This window comes from Metarhizium robertsii, assembly GCF_000187425.2.
Source record: "Metarhizium robertsii ARSEF 23 chromosome Unknown MAA_Scf_3, whole genome shotgun sequence".
NCBI classification, from domain to species: Eukaryota; Fungi; Ascomycota; class Sordariomycetes; order Hypocreales; family Clavicipitaceae; genus Metarhizium; species Metarhizium robertsii.
Genome location: NW_011942171.1, coordinates 3,079,615 through 3,097,775, shown reverse-complemented (window position 1 = coordinate 3,097,775; position 18,161 = coordinate 3,079,615). Strand labels below are relative to the sequence as shown.

Below are 18,161 nucleotides of genomic sequence, written 5' to 3'. Positions count from 1 at the left end.
CTTCATCGATTGGTCTAACATGGAGAATCGAGACCGTGGTGGCAATACTCATAAAGCAACGACCATCCCCAATCATCTACTCCCAGCCCGCCAAGGGAGCGGCGGGGGCCGAGGTGGGAAAAGGGGAGAATGAAAGAAACTGCTGAGAATAGAACCATATCATCATCTGCCGTCGCTGTGAATGACCCCAAGGACTCGAGCTGGAACTAGTACTAGTAGTGCTCCGCGGCTTGTTCATAGTATTCCCGTGCGACATTCCGACACGAGACATCTGGAGGAGCCATATCGAGATGAGGTCGGATCGGATCACAGACCTTTGCGGAGAAGAGCTGGCATAAGTCGCTTCCAAGAGGAACGACGATAGATGCATCGTTTTGACTTGTCATAAATTTGCCCTTCTGATCCAATTCCAAGTCTTGCATTTTTCTGAACAGCACGATGATAGAGAATGATTGGGATATCCATGTCAAGGGATGGGTTTCTCTCATCCGATGTGCATACCCGGTCTCAAAATTGTCTCTCAACCAGAAACAACGTTTGAGACTTATATCAGGCTCGTCCTGGTCATAAACTCTGGAAGAAGTGCAGTTGTGTAGTAAGCCGATAATGGGTTGGAGATGTTTTGGCAACAACGTGTGGCCAATGAGCCAGAGATGACGTCCCTCTCTCAGCGTCGCCTCAAACTTACGGCTCAGGACCAGCATTTATAGTACATACAATCTGTATGTATGTACATGTACTCCGCATGTACACAGCAATGATCCAAGGTGGAGTCTGCGTTCCGGAGACTCATGCAGGCCAGGATAGGGAAATTGCACACCTGGTGCAGCCGCCGTATCTAATTTGAGCCACATTGTCAAACAGCACTGTACATACGTGCATATGTACATACAACAATGGTACCTTCATGGAGTATTCCATCTGGATGCTAGGCGATGGGATCATCCGGTGCATGGGTTGCCATAACTGAAAGGATGACAGGTTCAAGTTGTTTCGTCAACAACAGGCTGACAGACGCGACCATCTAGGCCTCGTACAAGGAACGGTGGATCTTGTGGTTACACTTGGCGGTGGAAGTGGCCGATCTGGCGCAGGAGAGCGCTCGTCGGGCAACATGTAAAACAACGGCACGCTAGGCTGGCGCTGACGTCCGAAGCAGAATCTGTCGGCTGCGTTGCATCTGTGTGAAATCATACATAACAAACATGCTCTTGAAGGCCGGACGCATGTGCAAACTAGTAATAACTAATGCCAATGCAATTGATGCCTCCATGGTCTAAACGAGACGGCATCATTAATGAACGTCGTTGGTTGGCGACCCTGTCAGCAGCCAAATGGAACGCTGACCTGTGAGAAGTTTACCACCTCTTAGCAATGACGCTTTGGTTGGTTACGATGATGAAAGACGTGGTCGCCCGAGTGCCCTAATACTAATAAGGAGTCTCCGTTCTCGAGAGGAAGATAACTGACCAGGATCCATTTCTCTCGTAGAAAGTGTCTGAAAACGCCCTCATAGTGCACTAGTTGTCGTTCAGCACGAATGTTTACTGCACGTTATTAGACCTGACAACGCCGCTCGGTATTGGCTGCGGCTCGGTATTGGCAGCGTTATGGGGTGCTGGTCTTGGCTGGCGATGGTTAACTGTTCGTCCCAGCACTCGAGACACAGCCAAATGTCACTGTCTTGATCAGCAGGCGGAGTAATTCGTGGCTCCTCGTACGGCGCACAACACAGAGTACGGAGTACTAGTACTCCGTACTCCCGTGCCAGCCAATTTGTGCAACAAGGCTTGATCCGCCTATAACCACAGCTCGCCAGCTAGGAGATTCCAAAACAGCGCGACAAGGGCCTTCATGCACCTGGCTCTGCCACCTATAGCTCCGCAAGCCATCCTGGTCTTTCCTTGTTCTGGTTTCGTTTCAGCGACTTCATTGAACCAAAGCCGGGTAGTCTCGTCAAATACCTAGGCATGGGGCAATTGATACTCCATGCTGTTAAATAATACCCCAAGTGTAGAAGGGTACTTAGTACTAGTACTCCGTAAACACTAGGTAGTTACTTCGGTAGTTATGGAAAAATCTGTTCCTAGTCCAAACAGACGTGAGAACAAATTACCTTAGCCTGGCCTAGACCAGGCTGTTCAGGGACATCGAAATGAGACCATGGATGGAGATGGATTTCCCCACCCCTTGCTGGGCCAGGCCAAAGATGGTGGTCCGGGGCCGACATGGCGCTCTCACATTGGTACTCTCTGGTCAGGAACGCTCGAGCTTGTCTTAGCTGAGCTGCGGACTGACGAAGTTGCAGCACGGAACACAGAAACCCTGTCTGGTACCCGAAGAGAAGAGAGACAGAAAGAGAGAGGAGAGAATCGGCGGTTTTGTCGAAGGGGCACGTAAATACGTTTCCCCCGGGCGATGGTGTTAGTTGCTTCTTCGTAGATATGTGTTTGCTGTTACAAGGTAAACGAGGACAAGATGACCATATCAAAATGGGCTCCCATCTGTACGGAGTCATTGGACACAGTGGACTGTGAAGTCGGGCTGAACTCGGAGGCCAGGACGCAGCGAGGCGAGATATCGTGCCAATGGATTTTGCGCACTGTACGTAGTATACGGTGCAGTGCCAGGACAGAATAGCCTGGAAGAATGTCGCGCTCTTGACATCGTTTGCGAGGATTCACAGTGCGAACTGCATGACCCGCCTCGCCGCCTTGCTGCTTCAATTACGGAGTACTCTGGCCTTGTCATGGCCCAACAGCCTTATTCATCAGCGGCGGCACAAGCAACATTGAAAAGAGTCGAAAGTGAGCCACTGACCCTTGATGGCGACGGGCGTTCAAATGCTGGCCCTGGCCTCGGTGGCTCGAAGATCGTGTTCAGATGCAGATGCAGGCAGAGCTTATGTATGTGCGAGATCAATAGCAAAGCACAATCAACATCTTCAGAAATGAAGGGTGCATTCCGGCCAGACATCTCTTCAAGTCCAGATGTCTGCAAGATTGGTTAACGGCTGGTGTCTCTGTTCGTCGCTGTTTGGCTCCTCAGCCTCTGGTTGGCTTTTGGCCCCATGGCCATGCAAGTCAGGAGCGAGTGCCCACTCTTTCCAATCTCACTTGCACCACCCCAGCCCAGCCCAGCCAGAGCCAAAGTCGAAGCCAAGCCCAGCCCGGCCCAGCCCTCTCTCTTCTCGACGGTTTCCCTCCGGCTTCCTTCCCCTTCGCAGCTTCCCAAGTTCGCGGTTCGCAGTTCCCAGCTTCCCACCAAACTGCCACCCCCGTTCTCAAGTGCTCAAGTGCCCCAATCTCTCATCTTGACTAGACCAGTTGACGCCGTCTCCTTCCCCCGATAAGCCTCTGGCTTTGCGCCCGCCCGCCGTCTGTCGCTTCTTCCCTCCTACAACCCTTTGACGTCGCCTGTCTGCGTTCTGCAGTGTCTGCACTCAATTGGCGCTTGTTGTTGCCAGCAGACCATCCATCTCTGGTGAGTCGGTGCTGTCGATTCCTCAACTTCTCCTCAATCCCCGTTTGAGCGTTGGAACTTCTACTGTTACTGCGCTGTCGCCCTTACCCCCGACCCGTCCAGTCCCCGTCGTCGCTTACCCCTAGGAGGCGCGGACCAAGCATCCCATGCACTCGCACGACTCGTGCCCTCTCCTCAAATAATACATACGCCCCGTCGTCCCAGTCAAAGACACCAACTGCTGCCTCTCGATGCTTGCTTTTCCCCTTTCTGCATTCTCAAGTATCGCCTTTGGGTGGTGGTCGTCGACGTATTGTCCGGAGCCTCTGCGAGCGTCTTGCACTCTTATTTTTCATCTCGTCTGCTAAGCCCCTTTATTTGCTAACCAGACCGCGTTTTGGGGCAGCACCGTTTCTTTCCGCCCTCGGGAGCCCGTTTCATCGCGTCAAACAGCATAAACTGCGAGTTCCTCGACTTTTCTTCGAATTCTATCTGCAAAACAATCGTCGCGATTTCTTTAGCGCCGCCAAGATGGGTTGTGGAATGAGCACAGAGGAGAAGGAGGGCAAGGCCCGAAACGAGGAGATTGAGAATCAGCTGAAACGGGACAAGATGATGCAGCGCAACGAAATCAAGATGCTATTGCTCGGTATGTGAGCTGCAGAGAACCTACTCGGGCGACATTTGGCGACGTCATACAGAACCAACCAAGTTCCATTCTCGAATTTTTGTGGTTACTGTTACTGGTCGCTTGGTGCTGGCGCGGTGCAAATCCCCGGTATGAAGTGTTACTAACCCGTCTTCCGATAGGTGCTGGTGAATCTGGAAAGTCTACAATTCTCAAGCAGATGAAGCTTATCCATGAAGGTGGTTATTCACGTGATGAGCGGGAGTCCTTCAAGGAGATTATCTTCAGCAACACTGTTCAATCGATGCGAGTCATCCTTGAGGCCATGGAGTCCCTTGAGCTACCCCTGGAGGACCAGCGAATGGAATACCATGTTCAGACTATCTTCATGCAACCCGCCCAGATCGAAGGTGAAGTTTTGCCTCCTGAGGTTGGAGGTGCTATCGAGGCCCTATGGAAAGATCGTGGTGTTGAGGAGTGCTTCAAGAGATCACGAGAATACCAGCTCAACGACTCTGCGAGATAGTACGTCGTGCTTTCGATTGACGGAGAGCCATTACCTGGATGACTAGGCTAACTGTCAAATAGCTATTTTGATAACATTACTCGCATTGCAGCCCCGGATTATATGCCAAACGACCAGGACGTTCTGCGATCACGAGTTAAGACAACTGGTATTACCGAGACTACTTTCATCATTGGCGACTTGACCTACCGCATGTTCGATGTCGGTGGTCAACGATCAGAGCGAAAGAAGTGGATTCATTGCTTTGAGAACGTTACTACGATTCTGTTCCTTGTCGCCATTTCTGAGTATGATCAGCTGTTGTTCGAAGATGAGACCGTCAACCGTATGCAGGAGGCTTTGACACTGTTCGATTCTATCTGCAATTCGAGGTGGTTCATCAAGACGTCAATCATCTTGTTCCTCAACAAGATCGATCGTTTCAAGGAGAAGCTACCCGTCAGCCCGATGAAGAACTATTTCCCCGACTATGAGGGTGGTGACGACTATGCTGCAGCTTGCGACTACATCCTCAACCGATTCGTCAGCCTGAATCAGCATGAGACCAAGCAAATTTATACTCATTTCACCTGCGCCACCGACACTACTCAGATCCGCTTCGTGATGGCGGCTGTCAATGGTATGCCTCCGTCCAAGTAGCCACCCGTCGTCTGTGTTTATCTAAAGCTAATATTGTTCTCTAGACATCATCATCCAAGAGAACCTTAGATTGTGTGGTTTGATCTAAACAATTTGTTTCATTTCTTTGTCTTAAAACACGAATACCCTCAAGCTCAATAACGACCACCCAGGGGGCCACGGAGACACGGCTCATGATTTTTCTTTCATTGTACTCGTATCAGCGTAAAACGAGAGACTTGATGTCTCTTGTTTGTTCCCCATTGCCTATACTTCTTATCACAGTTGTAAACTGCGGCGCTACGCTGTGTATGCGAACCCCAGGCGATGATTTTTTTGGCTCTTCTGTGGGACCTGCTTGCGCCTCCATGCATACGATAGGGGTATACGATGTATCACCGGGTGCTACAACACGATACCTTGTATCAAAATACGGCAGAAAATGGGTTCAGAAAGGAAGAGTGTGTGGACAGAACCTCGAGCGGGGAGGGAGATACTACACAGCATCGTGAGTAAGTCGATGCATCGGCGCGGTGGTCATCTACTTTGTTTAATTACGAAAACTATTACTTTTTTTATTATTTCCTTAAATTTTTCGATGCTGTCGTCTCTTACTTGCGCGTGTCAGTTGTCTTCATCTCCTCTTCATATTTGTTTATTCTTTCAATTTCTTCATCTTACTTTGTGGGAAATGGCACCTCAAGACAGCCTATTTGGATGAAGTGGTGAGAGAGTTGGGACGTGCGATGCGGCGGTTGGAAATTATGGAACAGGAACAGGGCTTAGCTAAAGCTAGATCCAAAATTAAGATACACACATACATTAGCTGGCACGGCAGGCTCAAGTGACTGTATGTCCACTACATGCACGATGATCCATATGACGTAGACCACTGTGGTAAGTAGTCGGTACAGCAGGCAAATGGAATTCCTTGATAATGAGCTAGTTGTGTCTACTCTACGTCTTAAGGATGTCCTGGCTATACACGTTCAAAAAGTGGTGAACCAGGGTAAAACCCCTTTTACAAAATGTCCAATATCGTCTCGTTTTTGTTCGTTGAGTCTGCTATAGTTCATGATATACCTGAACTGAACTCGGGGTATAAAAATTCGCAGCAAATGTCAATCACAAGCAAAGTGTAAAGTAATAACAGATGCGCGCCTCTAACGCGCAATGTGTGAACCCCCTTTCATAGTTCAACCAAATAGAGGAGTAGAGTGTCGAGAATGAAGCAATAAGAATAAATCTTTTAATGCGAGTCTTTCGTTTGCTCTGATATTCTCTGCATCCTCTGCAGTCGCCTTTCTTGTTTTCGTGCATCTTGGATTGATGAGTTGATGAATGTAGGTGTATTTGATGGATAGGTCCGCTTACCTTTTCTTGGTTTCATGCCACTCGACGTCTAAATTTCAACATTCTCGCTTTGCGCAATTCCATACTTTAAAGCTTGCCGAATTATAAGCCTGTGTGCGGTGAATACTGGCTATGGTCTCGGAAGTTCGTTTTCATTACCACCAGGTCATGTCAACGGCCCGTGGGGCGAGTTATCATCCATAGGCATGTCTCCCACCTGACTCTGAGAGAGCTGATCTTGTTCCAGCCTTTGCTGCTCGGTGATTCCTTCTGGAGTTTGCAGATACTCATCGTATTCTGCAATACGCATGCCCAATTCCTTGGCTGCGGCCTCGATTCTGGCAATATAACGTCCTCTTTTTGTCAAGTTCACGATATCTCCCATGGTCTGGCTCAGAAACTGCCTAGTTTCATCAGCCAAGGCCCATTGAAGAATCTCGGATTGCAATGACCCAGCGGGAGGTGTTGCCGCAGAAGAGAGTTGCTGGTATGCCGCTGCAGGCGGCGCTACCTGGGCGGAGGCAGGACCGGCTGCAGGCGAAGCAAAGTGGGATGGCTGAGGGTTATTGTTCTCTAATTTATACAGCATCTTGTTAGGACTGAGGATACATGAATCAAGGTAGAAAGGAGACTCTTTTGAGTCCGATAGCAGCCACGTACCATGAAACGTACACCTCGAACCACTCGCGTTAAACCAGCAGTTAGTACAACTACCACACATTTGGCCGTCGTACACAACACATTGTGTCCATGGGCCGTGGCCTTTGTGACAATTCTTGCATGGCCGGGCAGCTACTTCACCGGTGACGTGGGCCAACAGAGCCTCGACGTTGCTACGCCTTTCAATGTTCAGCTTTTGGTCGCTCCGTCGTTGCGTTGGCTCCCGACGTGCTGCCTCTCCCGCAAGTTTCTTACAAAGTGCACTGTCAATTTTCAGGGTATCGCTGTACGCCTCCATCGCCACATCAGCCGCAGTCCGAGTTGGTGCATAGCAATTACTTTTTTCAGAAATACTCGCATTCCCCGTTGGACCCGGCGAGGGAGTATGAATACTGTCTGAGAGATTATGTTGGTCTAATTGCAGCACTTGACGATCGGCTTCCAACGCCTGCTGAAGGCTAGAAATAGAACCGCCAGTGTTGCTGAGCATACCCGTGTCAGAGAGCTGTACAGAATCACTCAAATGGCTGCTCGCATCAGCCATGGATGAGTGTCCTAGATTTGCCGCATCCCTGGCGAGGCCATCATGAGAAGCTTGTTGCACCAAAGCTTCCAGCTGGTCGTGAGCTGTGCTTGGTAGTGGTGAATATCGACTGCCACGACGAGGAGCGGTGCCCGTCTTTATGACCTTGCTAACTTTGCCTCGCGAGGGCATGTTCTTCATGGTCGCATGGGAATCGCTGAATATCAGAGATGGTTGTACCGACACAACTTCTTCCGTTGTAAAACGGCCGCCATGGTTGAACGGCGATCCGGGAACACATGGGTGTTGCTGGCCTAGGTTGCCCAGAGTTTGATCGCCGCGTTGCAGCCCATGGTAGGGCGCCCAGCGGCGATTCATGACCCGCTGTGATTGGCCCAATGGGTCTCAAGGCGTGGTATGTTTTCGGAGAACAGGGCCTTGAGGTAACCACCGGCTTCTTGACGTACAACGAAGAAGAGAATAAAAGATATTGTACGTACGCAACAGGTAAATGAAAAGATTAAAGATTTCATGAGATGCTTTAAATGTTGGGAACGGATGTTGAATGGGAAGATGTGGGTGCCTGAGGCCTAAGGAGAGGAACTCCCAATTTAGAAGCCGCAACTCACTTTCTGCTCACCTGTCCTTCACTTTGCAACAGGGGGTGGTCTTGATGGTGAAAATTCCTACAAAACACAGCTCGCCAGTGCCATACGCAGGGTCAATCATCACAGTTGCATTGCAATTTTTTCAATTTAAATTCACGTCCTTTACATCTGTTTCTATGAACGCTGACCGGCCTATTGACCCCATAATCCCTCTGCTCTACCCTCCGTAATCTCCTTCCACTGTTGGGCGAACTCCTGAAGACCCCCCTCACCCGCGAGACTGGCATCTACGACCTCTTTTGGTAGCTTATGAGCAGAGTACTGCGGCGTACTGAAATTGAAAGCCGCAGGATCGTCCTTCTCAATAAGCCTCAGCTCGGGCAAGGCATTAGGTTCATAGTCGATGTTGGTATCGTCATCCGTCTCATCTGTGCCTGTCTCATCCCCACTAGCGTCTACAGCTTGGTCAGTTCCGGCCGAGCCATATAGCGGAGCCTTGACTTCCATATCGAGGAGTTCTTGCCACGAGAAAAGCAAAGTATCCGTCCGAGGGGCCCAAGGGTTAATGTCCATAAGGCGAACTTTTCCTAAACCATCGTCTGCCAAAGGATCCTCAGGGATGTAAACGTCGAATGTGAAGCAGGCATCTGGAAATGTGAGTCTCATCCTCTCTCTGAAAAATGACCTAATCTTTCTCCATATTTGTGGGCGAAGGCCCTGCAAAAAGTTATAGTAATTCAGGTCTCGCTGTGTAATGCCAATAAGTGACCGATGCTTAACAAAACAGCGGAACTCGAGAGCAACATGCGGTGTGAAGAATGGCCTGAGGACAAGAACCGGAGAAAATGGCCGAGACGGCGGTGCAGGTGTGCAACCGTCGAACGCATGATCCAAATCGTGTGAGACGAATGACGACGACTTGAGTAAGAGGTATATATCGTTTGGCGATGTGCATTTTAACGTGTTTTGATGTGGCGACACCCATTTGGCGTCCTTGGGGGTTGACCAGTTGAGTTTGGGAGCAACGGCTCCGCCGAGTTCCTCAATGGTCTCCTTAATTTTTTTATGCGTCTCGGGAAACCTCTCATTTGGAGGTAATCTAGGTGCCTCATCTTCGTCCTCGTCGTCTGAAGAATCCATATCTCTCTTGCCTCGGGAGTCGGAGTTTGCGCCTGATGAATGCCATTCCGGATCTGCGGGTGCAACAGAGACATCTTCGTCGGCCAACAGTATTCCGTCCTCTTGTAGATATGCCACAAAAGTTTGAGGCAATGGGATGATTCTTGACTTCAAACAAGAACTCCTGTAGCTTGGGAACCATGTATCGTATGAGCAGTTTTGGATATGGTCTTTTGTAACTGGAGGGAACACGAGCTCTGTGGCATGTTCTGAATTTGCGTCTGGGTCCGGCGTTAGGTGAGGCATAGTTCTAGCTAGTATTTAAACGATATCAACGGATAGGGTAGAGAAAAGTATAATATAGTCTAGCATTTATAAAGAACATGTATATTGCCTGACGATGCCTCCAGGCAGAAAGTTCTCGATCTGGTTTGACTCGCAGCATAAAATTAAGTTGCATCCTCTCTTGCAAGGTCACCCCCACCATCCGCCCTCGTTGATTTTTGCCACCAGGCTGTTGATCGACGCAGCACCAACTCACCGCTTACTAAATTTGGTATGACTGATTGGTATCCGCCTCCCCGCTACCAGGTTTCCGCAATCCTTCAACTTCACTATCTTTTTGATAATCCACCGTTCTAAATAATACGAGTCAAAAATGTCAGAAAACGTTGGTCTATCTACTCCAAGGGGCAGTGGAACCTCAGGATACGTCCAGAGGAACCTCGCTCATCTTAAGCCTCGTGACCATGGAGCTCCATACCCCCAGAATTTGGATAGCTTACGCCACAAGCAGCGACAACCCGACAAAGGCATCCTGGAACATGATCGCAAGAGACAAGTTGAAGTCAAGGTTTTTGATCTAAGAGATAAACTTGAGGAGGAGGAGTAGGCCATCACTCTATAGACTCCTTTGTCATGATGCATGCTAACAGAATGCCCAGGATCGATGAAGAAGAGATTGACAAACGATGCGACGAACTGCGCGAAAAGCTCCTCGCAGAAATGGAATCGGGAAGGAGGGGGGGCTCCGGACCGAGGCGAACATTCAAAGAACATCAAGTTCACGAAATGGCTGATGCCAAGATCAAGGAAAGCGAGCGATTAAGGAAAGCACTCAAAATTAGCCCTGAATATGAGGAAGGCAGCCATTGGAAGAGACAAGAAGAACGACTACGAACTGCTCTTGAGAAAAAAGCGGATGAGAAGGAATGAGGGAGAAACCGAAGCTCGCAATAAGAGAACGAAGGCCACGCGACAATCTGCTCAAGTTCGAAGGCACTACATTCCACAGCTGCGGGTCTATTAGTAGATTGCCCAACACGTGTGTATCAGCGTTTGGCTCGAAAAGTGACCTGAGACGGACCCTTTACATTCACCCTTAGTCCCGAGGAAACCATGATTCCTCCTCAATACTTCGAAGCATGTGGTACTCAGCGTTTACCGCTCTGAAGTATCACCTATCACAGAACTAGCAGAAGTTGATTGGGAGTACGCGAGTGGAAATGGAGATTATGGATGAATGAGAAACACCGCCGGTTCAGAATCGGACGAATCCTTCACGCTGCGGAAACTCCAGGGTTTCGAATACGACTTGCAGCGCAAATAGAGACATGACAAGACTGATGGGACAATTCATGAGTGAGATGAGGCGTTAATAAGGATTCATACAGTTGCGTTAGATGCAGCTTTAGGATAAAATACGACCACAATGGCATTTCTCGATCCTAGAAAGCTTTAGACTATGATTGTAATATCACGGCTTTTGTCAGGCCCGAGTCCTGTCGCCTTTGAAAGCGCTCCGCCACTGGTCTGATAGTTGATTGAGAAATAATGAAACAATTTCGGTGCCTGGAGGGCGGGAAGGATGTTAGATGGCTCTTGCCATTAGTATTCCGCTTTGGGAATCAGACGAGGGGTCAGAGTTTTGTGCATGAAATACTATGTCATACGCCAAGCTTGAGTACGAGGGTTATATCTTTCATCCTGTGTGACATGTCGTCAAATTCGCTGCATTTTACGCAGTACAGCTCGACTTGCATGTCTATCAGGCGATTAGAGTCACATTCCGCCCATCATTATTTGACCCCCGCCCCGGTCACCGCCAACAAGATCCTGGTAATTAATGCGCAGCTTCACCCTCTCTGGTCTGGACTCTGATGTCTGACGGCTTGGGCGAATCGCACCGACCGCCGACTTCCTTCAAGACTGTGGAGTCTCCGATGCGAAAGTAGAAAGACGAGAATACTTTTTCAAGGGGAGTTGGCATCCTCCATGAGTTCCCCCTCGATCGTCGCGACACTGAGAAGCAACAGGTGCTGACCCAGCGCCGTTCAAGCCTTTTACATCATGCTATCGACGCTATCTGTTGTGCTGTTCCTTGCAGCTGTGAGTTGGGTGACTGATGCTGGACGTTCAGGACAGACTGACTTTGAAACCCGTTGCTTGTCTTTTGAGCCAGAGAAGCTGGTTGAGAACTCAAAGCGCATGCGCCTCGAGTATGTCACCAATGGCACGACTCTGGAGTTTCCAGACAATGACCCGTCGTGCAAGAGGGCCTCGCAGCTCGTTGCCGCCAATCTATGCCGGGTAGCGCTTTACATTGAAACATCGAAGCGGTCTGGCATTACCTTCGAGCTCTGGTTACCCGAGACATGGACCAAGGCAAGATACATATCAACTGGCAACGGTGGCGTGGATGGATGTAAGTTTGCCTTCAGTTTCCCAATTCCGCATGGGGCAATTCAGATCAACTAAACCTTGGCAGGCGTCAAGTATGAGGATTTGGCATATACAACTGCCAATGGCTTTGCGGCCATGGGAACGAATAATGGCCATAATGGCACTACGGGCGTGTCATTCCTGAATAATCCTGATGTTATCGAGGACTTCTCGTATAGAGCGTAGGCCACACTCCCACAGCCATTGATATTGCCTCTAGTGACTAATTACCGGTTGAATTGTTCTCATTTAGCCTCCACACCGGCACAGTAGCAGGCAAGTTGTTAACCAGCCAATTCTACAACAAAACTCCCGCTCATTCATACTACATTGGATGCTCTCTGGGTGGTCGTATGGGCGTCAAAGCTGCTGAGGCCTTTCCAGGTGATTATGATGGAATTGTTGCCGGATGTCCTGCCGTTGACTTCCTTCATCTACAAGGCGCGAGAGCCATGTTTTATCCCATTACCGGTCCCGCTGGCCCGTCCAACTTTATTCGCCCAGAGTTGTGGACTGGCTTAATCCACGATGAGGTTCTCAACCAGTGCGACCTTCTCGATGGCGTGAAGGATGGTATCATTGAAGTACCAGACAAGTGTTACTTCGACCCCGAAACCTTGCAGTGCCCGATGCCCTGGTGGCCATTCGGCAACAAGGACAAGTGCCTCAACTCTCAGCAAGTACTGCAGCTATGGAAGATTTACGCCACCTATAAGTACCCCAATGGCACGCTCATATTCCCTCGCATGAATCCGGGTAACGAGGAGCAAGCGATAAAGAAATTGCTTGCCGGGGCACCTTTCAGCTATTCTCAAGTAAGCACTTATCCCCATAGCAAAGGCCATTGGCACTCACTGAGTAAATTAGGACTGGTTCCGATATGTTGTCCTCAACGACTCAACATGGGATGCTATAAACTATAACTCCTCCCTCGTAGCCATAGCCGACGCCCAGAACCCCTTCGGTATCAGAACTTTTCCTGATAGTCTTCCCGCATTCAAAGCAAGAGGCGGCAAGATGATTAGTTACCACGGTGGCCAAGATAACCAAATCACAATGTTTAACACAGAGCGTTTCTGGGACCACATGGCCAAAGAGGATCGCCACTTGCACGATTATTACCGCTTTTTCCGAGTCTCTGGCATGTTCCACTGCAATGCTGGTCCTGGGGCTTGGGCATTCGGACAAGGTGGTGGTGCTCCGGCAGCGGGGATCCCCTTCGATCCCGAAAAGAATGTGCTTGCTGCTATTGTTGCGTGGGTTGAAGAAGGGAGCGCACCGGAGACTTTGACGGGGACAAAGTTTGTCAATGATACAGTGGCTTTGGGTGTTGATTTCCACCGTAGGCACTGCTTGTAAGTTTCATGCTGGAAGCTGGGGAGATATATCGCTGACCTGTGCAGATATCCAAAGACGCAGACTTACATTGGTGGAAATCATAAGCATGCTTCAAGCTGGAAGTGTGTGTAATACGGCTTCACTAATAGTTGGTATCTATATAATGTAATCAAACTACTGCATTCGATACTTCGATCCAGGCCATGTACTCCTGTCAGATTATATCTGAGTTTCATCTCATCATGTCATCATACTCTTTCCTATTGCCTTGGCGCTATCCTTCCAACGCTATATTTAGGTATCCGCCATCCCCGTAATCCTCATGAATTTACCCTTGCCCTTGCCACGTTTTTAGCTATGGCCTATCTCGAATTCCCGCTCAAAGGATCCGAGAGAGGCACAATCTCCGACGGATGATACGTTTGCAATGTAGAGGTGTGTGGAATAAGTGTCCTGGGGCGAATATGGCACTTTGGACTGTACGCATTCATTAGCGAGGTGGCAAACAACAAGACTGTGAGGCAGTACGATGACGCCGGTCGCAGGCTTCGTCACAAAGGTTCGCATTGTTTTTGGGCAAGGGCAATCAATACCGCTACCAAGGAAGGGTCGTGGAGTGGCTCGGTTAAGGTCGATCGAGGCTTTCTCCATTTTCGCGTAGCCGAATCGTGGCCTACCTATTGAACTAAAAGGCATATGAAGTTTCAGCAAACCTCCTCTTGGGCCATGAAGAAACGGGGCGATTTTCAACATACGAAACAGGAGGCTGTGTGGGAAAGGCAAAACTATTCCGCAGGTAAAGATAAGTTAGAAGGAGTGCCCGAAGGGGGCCCAGTGTCGAAGACTGGGGATGATTGATTTTCCAATGAGTAGAGAGGCTCGAGGCTGGTGTACGGTAAAGGAGAGAACATGCATTGGGGACCATACACGAAAGCGGAATCCTCGCGCAGCATTCGTTTTATCCCTTTGGCTGTGTCAAGGTGCACTTGTTGCACTAGATTACTCCGCATAGTTCTAGCTACGAAGAAACGTTCACTTTAAAAATATATAAAGTCTACTGAAAAATAATTCAAGATTCAAAGTGTTAACAATACAACAAAAAGCAACTATCAATCGCCGTGGTTGAGGCTATTGCGGACAGCCTTTCCCGGTACGCTGCGATGAATCACTTATCCTCTGACTACATGTCGCTTTTTACGCATCGTGATGCGTGTATTTATTTATAGTGTATGGAGCGGCAAAAGACGATTCTCTGGTGGCATTACCTTACTGGGCCTTACCTGATGCAGCGCTTGCGCGATTATTCAGATAGACCAAATAAAATCAAAAATTTCATAAAAAAATATATGCGCTCGTCCTGTTACTAGAAAGGTGTCTATAAAGTCAAGTATGAATCGCTACAAAGTTAATGGAGTCGTTGCATTAAAAGCACCTTAGCACACATGCCGCCAAATTGATTGGTCTCAGTCCCCCTCAGTGCTGCTCTAAAAGGACAAGCGACATCTGGACGCCCCACTGATGCCCCATCAAAGCTTCCTGGACGTCACACGTCACTACTTAGATGTCAACTTGGTTCGCAACATCCAACCACCCGGCGATGTCCAGTCCCCAATCTGCTTCCGCATCGCGCTCAAAATGGCACTTCTGTCACAGGATCCCCTGATCCCAGGCACCGCATCTGCATCCCCCGATACCGCTCTTGCGGAATTGACACAGCTGCTTTTACGGTTGCAGAACAACCTTCTACATCCAACTCCAGACCGAGAAAAACGGCTACGAACGAGCGAGTACGAAAGGGCGAAAGCAGAGGCGGTAAGACAGGCTGAAAGCGTAGATATGGTGCGATGACTGACGAGCCGCGGTGCAGAACCTGGAATACGCACGGAATGTCTTGACGAAGCTCGAACAGGATGCCCTCCGTGTAAAGGCACCGACGAGGAGGGTGGAGACGCAAAATCTCTTGAATGTGAACCGAGATCGACTAGAGACGCTCCTTGATCGACTAGAAGACTTGCGACATGTTAGGACAATATATCCGCTCCATGATCCGATTGTTGCTGACCCGCGTGCAGATGGCGATAGACGAAGACGACAGCTCAGATGGGGAGGATCTCTTGGGCCATATAATCCCTACGCCTAGCGAAAGCATGGACTCAAGATCCTCAGACACGAGAGACGAACACAGCGCGCTCGAGACACCGCCCAACTCTTCAACTCCAGAACCCATTCCTCAAGAACCCATCCGACGTACACCATCACCAACTCCAGCCGGCTCTTCACAGCCAGCTACGCAAACCACACAAACTCTACGATCGCGCTCATCTGCCCAACCGACCGCAGTATCACACACCACCGCTAGAGCAGCCCTCTTTGCGAATCGTCCCAAGCCACCCGAACCACAAACAACCACTGCCACAGCCGAGGCCATTCTCGAGAACCAAAAAGCTGAGCAAGACGACCTGTCACGGTCCATTCTTCAGCTGGCAAGCGCACTAAAGCACAGCTCGAAACGATTCGCGGTAACGCTAGAAGCTGACAAGGATGTACTCGAGAAAACGGGCGAGGGCATAAATAAGGCGGAACAGAGCATGCGATCGGCCGCTGGAAGAATGGGCAAGCTGCGGCAGATGACGGAGGGAAAGGGCTGGTGGGGACGGATGATTTTGTATGCGTGGGTGTATGGCCTGATGCTGGGTTTGGTGTTGTTGGTGTTTCTAATGCCCAAGTTGAGATTTTAATGTATTATGGGCTATGAATAAAGGGCGTAACCCGGCGGACTGAGATATCACTGCGTATGGCCCGGGTTTGAAATTGTATTAATCTATGATATCATGAGCAAGGTTGTTTTGCCTATAGCAGGTATGTGATGTAGCGAGTGATTTGCAAGTTTTGCATGTCCTGCTCCTAGCTCTGCTTTCATTTTGACGGTGTTGGTCGTCGTCTGCCTGCCAATTCTCCCTCTGTATATATCCCTTCGTTCAGCCGAAACTGCTCTTTCGTCATCCGTAAACATTATATTAAGCCCTTTCCATTATGCTGGATGAAATTCCCCGCTTCGTCTATTATTGCGCTCCATTACCACCAAACTCACGAAAAGTATCGTCAGACTGCCCACCCACATGTTTATCTCGTTGGCGACGTCCTCTACCGCTGGGTCCCAGTCCCATATTGCTTTGCCTCAATTGTCACAAGGGTCTCGATCCGCATCATTGGAGTCAATATCCATGTCACGGCCGAACAGCCCTTCAGAATCGCCGCTCTGAGAACTACGTCCATCCTGATCACCATCTGTACCAGGCACACCTTGTTCCTGGCCCTCACTCGTGTCAATCTCGTCCAGGGATGGCCCCCTTATCGCCCTATTCAACTCGAAGCAAAAGTAGCGGGACCATAGCTTGTCCCGTCCGGTAGACTTGCCACCCGTCTATTTATGATGAGCAATCGAAATTCACGACAAGAGCAAGGGCATGCAACGTACCGGGGCCGTGTACTGAAAATATTCAGCCGGCATCGTGGCCTGTCTAATGATTCGTTCCGACCAAGGAATACCCGTCTTGAGTTTGAAAAAGGCTCTAAACGCGTCCATCTGCGTGTGCTGCAAGGTGGGAAAGTCCGTCTCGCGATAGTAGTGCGGCTGGGTGTCGCCTTTGGACTTGGAATACTTGGCTGCGAACCAGTAGAGATGCGGCTTGGCCCTGGACTTGTAGAGCTATATATCCGGGTTAGGCACTCGACGCAACGACCTGCATGCTGGATGGGAAGGGCTCACGCAGAGTGTATACTTCTCCAGCTGCTCCCTCTCTGGGTCTGCCTCTGGGCCATGGACCGTAAGACGAGTCAACTCGACCTTGTACGGGAATAGCAGGTCATCGTCGAAGATTTGGTAAAGGTCTAGTGTTGTCAGTCACAGCCGGCGATGGAATAGACGAGTAAACAAGGTACGAACTAGGGTCGATAAACCGCTCGGCCAGTCGTTTCCCCCGCTCAAGTCTAGTCGCTCTTCGCTCCTTTTCCTTCTTCTTGTTGTACTTGGCGCGGAGGTCGTAGTCTTGTTCGGGCTGTCGCGCTTCCCTGCCGCCCATGGACAGGAGGAACCATTCGTAGCGGACGATGTGGCACTTGAGCCTGAGTGCTTTTTTGACTATCGGCAGTTAGCAGGCTCTTACTAACATGGCTGGAGCTTGGGTCGGAGTCATGGAACCAATTGCATTATCGGCGTTGAACTGTTCCTCGGAGCAGAGAAGGTGAGTGACACTCTCGTCGAAAGTGGTTCTGAACTCGCCCTTGCGTAGCTTGGTCCAGTTTTTGAAGTTTTCTACTGTGTTTTTGTCTGGGAGAGGACCGGCTGCAGCTATAACCCTGCCTCTGAAGATGGGCTTTGGGCTTGAGAATGAATTGCGCGGCATGGCAAAGGAAGGATGAAGCAAGTGGTAATGCAAAATGCGCGGGAAGCAGCTCAGACCAAGCTGTTTACAGATATTCGAGAAATAGTGAGAACCAAAATTTTGGTTTCAGATGCAGATATATCATTAAATCCTCTGGTGAGGACTTGGTTCTTGGTAGTTGTTGAAACAGCGAATAGAAGGTATGTGAAGTTGGAGGTTG

At 49.6% G+C, this 18,161-nt stretch overlaps 7 protein-coding genes across 7 annotated transcripts; 4 read left to right on the top strand and 3 right to left on the bottom strand.

Moving 5' to 3' along the window:
- Window positions 1-3,993: 3,993 nt before the first annotated feature.
- Window positions 3,994-5,343, top strand: MAA_03488 (Guanine nucleotide-binding protein alpha subunit; the record flags this gene model as incomplete). Its single annotated transcript, XM_007821486.1, has 4 exons — window positions 3,994-4,111; window positions 4,273-4,615; window positions 4,679-5,235; window positions 5,300-5,343. The coding sequence occupies 4 exons, from the start codon at window positions 3,994-3,996 to the stop codon at window positions 5,341-5,343; spliced, it is 1,062 nt and encodes a 353-aa protein (XP_007819677.1).
- A 1,410-nt stretch (window positions 5,344-6,753) lies between these two features.
- Window positions 6,754-7,971, bottom strand: MAA_03489 (uncharacterized protein; the record flags this gene model as incomplete). The annotated part of the gene is made up of 1 exon (XM_007821487.1): window positions 6,754-7,971. The coding sequence occupies one exon, from the start codon at window positions 7,969-7,971 to the stop codon at window positions 6,754-6,756; it is 1,218 nt and encodes a 405-aa protein (XP_007819678.1).
- Window positions 7,972-8,570: 599 nt separating this feature from the next.
- Window positions 8,571-9,803, bottom strand: MAA_03490 (cell cycle control protein Cdc123; the record flags this gene model as incomplete). The annotated part of the gene is made up of 1 exon (XM_007821488.1): window positions 8,571-9,803. One exon carries the CDS (start codon window positions 9,801-9,803, stop codon window positions 8,571-8,573), a length of 1,233 nt encoding a protein of 410 aa, XP_007819679.1.
- A 352-nt stretch (window positions 9,804-10,155) lies between these two features.
- On the top strand, window positions 10,156-10,712 carry MAA_03491 (pre-mRNA-splicing factor CWC21; the record flags this gene model as incomplete). The annotated part of the gene is made up of 2 exons (XM_007821489.1): window positions 10,156-10,385; window positions 10,442-10,712. The coding sequence occupies 2 exons, from the start codon at window positions 10,156-10,158 to the stop codon at window positions 10,710-10,712; spliced, it is 501 nt and encodes a 166-aa protein (XP_007819680.1).
- Window positions 10,713-11,846: 1,134 nt separating this feature from the next.
- MAA_03492 (feruloyl esterase B) lies at window positions 11,847-13,688 on the top strand (the record flags this gene model as incomplete). Its single annotated transcript, XM_007821490.2, has 5 exons — window positions 11,847-12,201; window positions 12,265-12,400; window positions 12,472-13,033; window positions 13,086-13,573; window positions 13,622-13,688. The coding sequence occupies 5 exons, from the start codon at window positions 11,847-11,849 to the stop codon at window positions 13,686-13,688; spliced, it is 1,608 nt and encodes a 535-aa protein (XP_007819681.2).
- Window positions 13,689-15,191: 1,503 nt separating this feature from the next.
- Window positions 15,192-16,294, top strand: MAA_03493 (synaptobrevin; the record flags this gene model as incomplete). Its single annotated transcript, XM_007821491.1, has 2 exons — window positions 15,192-15,368; window positions 15,629-16,294. The coding sequence occupies 2 exons, from the start codon at window positions 15,192-15,194 to the stop codon at window positions 16,292-16,294; spliced, it is 843 nt and encodes a 280-aa protein (XP_007819682.1).
- A 440-nt stretch (window positions 16,295-16,734) lies between these two features.
- On the bottom strand, window positions 16,735-17,962 carry MAA_03494 (brct domain containing protein; the record flags this gene model as incomplete). Its single annotated transcript, XM_007821492.2, has 5 exons — window positions 16,735-16,980; window positions 17,035-17,265; window positions 17,326-17,447; window positions 17,503-17,697; window positions 17,758-17,962. 5 exons carry the CDS (start codon window positions 17,960-17,962, stop codon window positions 16,735-16,737), a joined length of 999 nt encoding a protein of 332 aa, XP_007819683.2.
- Window positions 17,963-18,161: the final 199 nt, after the last annotated feature.